The sequence below is a fragment of the Rhincodon typus genome, chromosome 27, assembly GCF_021869965.1.
Source record: "Rhincodon typus isolate 14 chromosome 27, sRhiTyp1.1, whole genome shotgun sequence".
Classification (NCBI taxonomy): Eukaryota; Metazoa; Chordata; class Chondrichthyes; order Orectolobiformes; family Rhincodontidae; genus Rhincodon; species Rhincodon typus.
The window spans coordinates 21,611,653-21,619,370 of NC_063358.1; the positions used below are offsets into that span (position 1 = coordinate 21,611,653).

The window sequence follows — 7,718 nt, forward strand, 5'->3', positions numbered from 1 at the left end:
AAACAGAAATAAAGGTATAATTTGAGGCAGTACATTCAACTGTCATCAAAATTCCTGGAGCCATAGTTTTCCGTAAAGCACATTGCATTTCTTCTTCTATTCATCTGGTGCATGTACCAGATTTCTGATGCAAGTATATTTGGTATGCAGAGGAAAACGTGTCAGGGGGCACTTTAGCCTAAAGAGACAAGCATGGAAGCCATTGGATTGAGCAAAAGACCAATTTGACTGTTTGCCCTTTGACCTTAATGAGAATAAAATTGGGTGGGGTTCCAAACCCATCAGTTTCCTGATGGGTGTAAATGCCTGCTTAACTGCTAACACAATAACATTGATGGACACAGAACTGCCAAATTCGATAATGTGATCATTTGTTATTTCTCATCTATATATCTACAATATTATTTGTTATTTTGATGTCAATCTGGAGAAAACATCAGCTGAGAACTAGGTGGGGATGAAGTGTTGCAATCCCAGTTTAGGTGTTCCATGGAATTGAGGTGACGAAATTTGAATACTTCAAATTTTTGATGTTTTAGAGTTGGTGCAATAGTGGAGGCTGAGGTGGCAATGGGCTAGATGATTCTTCAGGACTCTACAGAAGCACTCCTGCTCCATCTAGCCCAAGAAAAATTGTTTTATTCTGATTGTATTTTGTCCTCAAATTCACAATGCTAATTGCCTCTCAAAGCTGCTATCAAAGTCCTGTGTGCATCTCACAACCCTAATTGGAACAGATAATTCCCATTTCAATTATACACCTCTGGCTCACAGGTAGGAACATTGTCACTGTGCTCCAAGAACCCCCTCCCAGCTCCTTCAACTGGAATATTAAAATAGCTAATACCTGAAATAGTTCAGTGCTTCATCCTCCCAGTGGTACACTCAGCACAGGATTGCAGTGGAAATAGGGAAATTTCACTCTGCAATTGTCAGATTGCTATCTGGAAACTAAGAAGAAATCCAATTTATGGCAGAAAATGATATAAGTATATGGGAACAGGTTTGGTGCTTTGGAAAATCTGGAAATAAGCAAATTGAAATGAAAAAAAACTGAATGATATAACCACTAGTTTTAAAACAGTCACATTAAAAAGCCAACATATTTTGCTTAGTTGTTGTGGTGTATTTGGAACCATTTCGGATTGATAGTATACCCAGGTCTTGCAAAATGAGAGCCCTGTTGTAGTTGTGTAAGCTATTCCACATGGAAAATCACTGCAGTCATGGGGTTTCCAGAAGTACACAGTCTGTTGGCTTGGCTTTGTGACTCAGCGCTTTGGCTGGCTACTTTCCTGTTTGGGTTTAGCAGTCGTTCATTGACCAGTAGCATTGCTCAACATTGGAGCAATTTCTGATGTTTATCCAGAGTTCTGCATTCACAAGGCTCTTATTCAGCAGCAGGTTATAATATGAGCATGTTTATCCTTTCTTTAGGATGATGCAGCTGGATTTTACAATTATTTCCAAATGGTGCTACATTGAACACAGACAATCCCAGATTAAAAAATATAAAGAGCCCAACTACATCCACAGTTCCATTAATTTGATCTTTTACTCTTTCATTTCTTCTATTGTGACTTACTTTTTAATGCAAACCTTTTGACAACTTCGTCATAAATTAGCCAAAATATCTCTAAGACAGCCCCATTCCCACTTTAAAAGTTTTCTTTGGAAATACAGTTACTGTTGTAAAGGAGGAAAATACAGCAGTCAAGTTACTCACAACAAGGATCCACAATAACAAAGAGATTAGTCACCGGAAAGATTAGTTGGGAAATTAAAAAATGGCCAGGATACTGGAAAAGCCTTCGTGCTGTTCTTTGAATATCACTGTGGGATCTTCTTGCCTATTTGAGAGGGCCTGAACTTTTTCAGTTTAATTGTGAATCAGCGTGAAGTATGATTTCTCTGGCAATATCATAATATGTTAGACTTGAAAAGCCAACATCATGAATAGCGACCTTTTATACATTGACCTTAATTTGCTTTTCTCCTCAGGTACTTCTGACATCAGCCCGTTTGCAGACCCTCGCCAATTTGAGCGTCAGTTTCCTGGACTATCCTCGCTTACAGAATCTCGTTTTTCAGATCCACGTATGAACTACCCTGGCGCTATGTCTGCTGCTGCCTTCACTTACTCCAGCACTCCGTCCACAGGGGGCATTGGAGGCATTAGCATGACAGGCATGGCAGCCACAGCCCGATATCATACCTACCTGCCACCACCTTATCCTGGGTCAGCCCAGAACCAAAGTGGACCCTTTCAGACGAGTGTCTCACCATATCATCTCTACTATGGCGCCTCTGCTGGATCATACCAATTTTCCATGGTTGCAGGAGGAGACCGCTCACCAACCAGAATGCTGCCTTCTTGCACCAGCGCATCGAGTGGAAGCACACTCATGAATCCCAACCTGGCCAATCAGAATGATGTTGTGGATGCTGATGGCAGCCAAAGTAATTCTCCAACAGCAATGACCACCACAGGACGAATGGACGAGTCGGTCTGGAGGCCTTATTAGAAAGCCAAAGATGAGTGAGCGGCAGGAATTGTTTAAAGATAAAGAATCTTTCTGTGAACATTAAATCATTCTAGCTGTAGTTGAGAGAATAGTGGAAAGAAAATATCCTAATATCTCCATGTACAGAGTATGATTTTTGGCTAAAGGTACTTACTGTATATACAATCAAATGGTGAGCTTATGGTGGAAAATAATTGGTTTACTTTATTGTGACCAAGTACCCACCAAGTCAAAATAACTTCCAACCAAAGATAATGACCATCATATTTCACAAATAACAAAGAGATTGACATAGGTTGGATATAATTGACATTTTAGCCTCTCACAACAATCATTTGTTGTTGGTCAGTTGCAGTTACATAATTGTAATTGACCATGTGGATACTGGATTGTTTTCTGCTAATGCTGGGACCATACATAGTGTTTCGGCACTTGTGCTTTTTAATTGAATTGAAGTGACAGTAGCCTCTCTTAACCTGCACAGAATTTCTGCAGCTATTGAAAATAAAATAAGCCTCTTTTAACAGACTACTGTGTAAAGACTAGAAGAATCTTGTAGTCGTGCCTCTGCTTTTATCTTTAGAACATGCACAATGCTTGTGTATTTTATCAGCGGTACAAACAAGCCATGTTGAAGTTCTCATGAAGACCAAAAACAGAAAAAAGGGGCCACAGACATTATCTAGTGACTGTTGAGTAAACTTTGGAAATTGTGTTAAGACGTTATTGTCTACATTACTTTTTACAAATGAGGTAGTGGTGCACAAGCCTCTTGATTTGTAAAAGCATTAGACATTGATATTCTGAAGTAACCCAAACATGGGGACTTCAGTTTAAAGTCTCTGTGTGATGAATGAGGACCAAATCAACAACCTAGGTCCCTACCAAAAGTGTGCACTTAGAAATGTTTCTGAAAATCGGTATATTGTATTGTGTTTGTCTAAGAAGTATCTGGATCAGTAATTTTTGGATATTTAAAAAATAACTACTTACATCTTTGTCCCCAATGGGCAGGGTTATTTTCATGAAATAACTGTGGATTTTGGTTTATACTGCACTCCTTAGGGCAAGCTGTGTATGCTGATTTTGTTCATACTTTTAAAGTGAAGTACTGCATACTATCTGTCAGAATCTGTTTATTTTAATATTTGAGTACATCACCAAAAATGAGCTGCAACTGTCTTTATGTCCACATCACATGTACAAAGAGCAGAATATATCTTTATATTTACCACTAAATCAACAGAAACTAGATACATGCTCCAATGGATTCAGGATTAGTTTGAATTAACATCCAATCAATTAGTTCACTCGTTGTGAACTGCAACTTAAAATGCACAGAGACACACAGTGCTACTGATCAGCTTGCCGAGTTTTTTTAACTATTTGGTGGATTTGTGATAAGTGCTCTTATGGATCTAGCAAGGTGACAATTTGATGGCACATTTCTTGAGAATGTCCCTGTACTATACAAGTGTTGCATGAATAATGTGCATGTATAGTATATATTCCGAAACCAGTTACAATGAAGCTTTCAGCTAATAACCCATACTTTACACTTTGCACCTTTCAAAAAAAATTAATTGACGAAAATGTAAGTACCTGTTTTTCAAATAATGGTGTAACCTTGTGGTGAATTCATCAGATTTTTAATCGTTTACATAAACATGTAAGGCAAAGCATTGCTATAGATTCAGGGAAGAGCAACACTTCTGGTTAAGATGATTTTAACAAAAAGATAGAGTACAATCTTGGTTACCCTATATAATCCTTATTGAACCAACCAATAAATAGCAAACCTAGTGCCTAAAGAAGCCTGGGTTTCTGGAAGGCTGTCATCAAATGTAGTGCTCTTATTCTCCTCGCTGTGTTCCAATTATTTCATAGATCAAAGGACATCCACCATCTTTGTGTACACTCAGTCTACAATATGGTAGCGTGGCTAAATGTTGCACTTACCACAACACTTAGCATACCACCGCAGGGAAAAAAAACCTTCCAGTTTCTTTGTCAATGAATTAAGTTTCATTGGGGTGGAGGTGTACATGTATCTAAACAGAGCATTAAGGATGGGTTTATGAAATGAATATCTTAATATGAAGTGACTATCTTAAATTTCCCTGTAAAACACTGATGCATGCATTAATGTTTAATTGGAAATTACTTGTAAGTAGCCACTAGCAGCCTTCAAAATATATTTTAGCTTGTGTGTGCTTTTACTTGTGTTTTACTTTTACCGTCAATAATTCCAATTGGTCTGTTCTGTCGGGTATTATTTGGATAATTAATGTGAATGATTGGAAGTTTTGTTACACCTTGGTTTTGAAATCATCCAGTCACAGTTGGGGAATTTTAAATAAATGAACAAAAACTTCAAAGGTAACTGCTTGATTCTAAATTCATGATTCTTCTCAATTCATCATGAAGCTTGCACATTAACAATTAACAAGATTTTCTTTATGAATGTCCGATGTAAATGCCATTATAAACAATGTTTAAAGGCAATTATAAATTGCCAATCTTTAAATTTCTCAGTTCAATTTCTTACTAGGAGACGGTAGTGTTTTATTTTTAAATCCCCAAGTACATTTTAATATAGTCTGGTACAAAACATGAAACTTTCACAATTGCAGTAGCTTCCTGAATATGGAAGTTCAGTTTATGAAAAGGATTCAGACAAGACACAGATGCCACTACAAAGTTTCTCAACCCATTTATTGCTATGGGATATTGCTGCTTCATGGAAAACAACCTAAACTGGGATATTTAGTACGATGTAAAGAGCAGGGAAGATCGTACTTAAGTACAAGAGATTTTAAAGGTTTTAGAGGCTGAAGAGTAAACAGTATCCCATTGTTTCTTATTCCATGGGATGGATCTAGACGGGGACTACACTTGCTAAAGGATATATTTCAAACCATATGAAAGCTATTCCGACATCCAAGATATTATTACAAGTTAATATGTTCAACCGTAGATGTTACATGGTTGACATAAAGCAATACATTTTGAGCCAATGGTTTGTATTACATACCTTTGGTATAAATATATTTATTTTCCATAAAAAAAATCAAAATATAACCTTATTGAATACAGCCTAGTAATTCAGAAAGTCCATTGAAAACTTGTCTCTAAAAGAAAACAGTGCCAGCTTAACTTTTTCCATCTTATCTCTTTTAAGCGTAAAGTCTCCTTTGTAATTTATTTATTAAGAGTGGGAGCTGGAAGCTGTCCACATACAGACATTTATATTTCTGTACAGATGTATCTTATTTGGATTAAGCAGTAGCACTTATACAAGGGTGTCGGGTTACACGCTTTTAAGTTTGTGTCAGTGCAAATTCCATCCTATTTAATAATTGAATTTATTTGTTTTTCAAAAGATTAATTATCTGCCAAGCTGGGCTTTTTAAAAGATTGGAATATTATTTTTTTTTCTTACTAGAGAAGTGACAATTCTATGCTAAGCTGTGAGTTTAGGCTGCAGGCAGCAATCTGGAAGACAAAGTACCATATCAATTTGTTCAGATGTATCAAATGTTGCAAACTTGATCCTCACAAGGGCTTTCTAGTTAGCTGAATACAGTGAGCCACAGTGGGGGGCATGGGATAGAAAATTCCTTGTTTAATATTGACAAAAAGCCCTCTGAGCCCTAAAGGAAAATCTGGTAGCCCAAGACATGGCCATTTAACAAGCAGTCAAATGAACGTTAAAGCAGCTTCCCTTTTTGCTATCCATGTTCGGTGATCAGTTTTGATAGTTGCTAATAGCTGCCTGGCCACAGTTTCTTGCACCCAACTCCAAATCCTACCCCATTGTGACTGGAAATATAATATAATCAGCCACAGATCTGCAGAAACATTTAGATTAGAAGCTACAGGTCAGATGTTCAGATATTGTCACTGGTCATTGGTATCTGGGACATTTGGTGAACATTGCAGTGTGTATGGTAGGAACTGAGAAATCAAAACTTTCTTCAATCATCCAGTTCCACCAGAACAAGATGGACATCTCATAGACCCTAGCACTGAAATCAAGCCAACAAAGTGGCATGTGCACTAATACATTTTTAGATTCCAATCTGAGGTTCTAATTTTTTGATATCCCTGCCTAGAACTTGTTACTATCTTGAGTCAAAAGTAGAGATCTCGTCCAAAATATCCATATCGAGTTTGGCTCGCATTTTAGGCCTGATTTCCATATTTATGCCTACCAAGGCAGCTTCTAGGGGAGGAGAGGTAATCATGTATAATTATGTGATTCTTTTTATATAAAAAAATCTTTATTTTTGGTCTAGGTTTCTGTGTTTGAAGATATCAGGCTAAAAGAAATTGAGAATTCAGTTCTGTAAGATAGACAGTTTCCGTGTGTAAATGTACATTCTATAAGCATAACAAATCAATGAAATGCTTGCGATATATTACCATATGCAACTAAACTGCTGCCTGTTTTGTTTAAAAGTATACTTCCACAAGCCAATTCTGTCACTGTTTTGTGCTTTGGCTGTATCAAATAATTGCTTTCTTCTAACGTTAATAAAATGAAAAGAACTCTGCCTTTGAAACCGCTTTTGATGGTTTGATATTGTAAAATAACTTAAAACTATGGTTGAAATGGAATTACTGTACTTAGAACTCCTGTAAACATAGATTATATTTGGTCAAGAAGTTTTTTCATTTTGTTCTCCTGATTAATCACTGGAGTTAAGGCTTGTGCTTCAATAAAAATGGCCTTTTTTTCTGATGTAATAATTTCAGTGTAAGTGTTTGAATTGACACTCTTGCTCCATTAGAACATTATATACTTGCCTCCCTAAGTTTCTTCAGTGTTGCTTTGCTTGATTAGCCAGATGAGTCAAATTTCTGGCAGATATTTGATGGGCCAAATGATCTTGTTCTGTGCTGTATAATTTGCTGAATTTGGGTAATTTATTTTCCAATGCAAGTATTATGACCGCCATTTTGGTTTCAGCTGATAAAAGGTTTATTTCACAGCTTGGTAATGGGGAGTTGCTTTGATCTATTTGTTTCCCAACTTCTTCAATGCTGTATTGTAAAATCTTCCTACTATCATGTGATAAATTCACAAATCACCTCCACTGAACTGGGTACACAGAGTTTAGAATGCTTATCTCTGGCCTTAAGTGCTGCATTGCTGAAAACAGCAAACTGTCCTGAGGTTTGTTACTTTGT

General features: G+C 36.9%; 1 protein-coding gene across 1 annotated transcript in view; it reads left to right on the forward strand.

Moving 5' to 3' along the window:
• Positions 1 to 7,274, forward strand: part of LOC109927520 (runt-related transcription factor 3-like) — a 160,322-nt gene extending 153,048 nt beyond the window's left edge. The window contains exon 6 of the mRNA XM_020527552.2: positions 2,002 to 7,274. Coding sequence (XP_020383141.1) covers positions 2,002 to 2,525 — 524 coding nt within the window. The 3' untranslated portion in view covers positions 2,526 to 7,274. The remainder of the gene's footprint in view (positions 1 to 2,001) is intronic.
• The last annotated feature ends 444 nt before the right edge of the window (positions 7,275 to 7,718 follow it).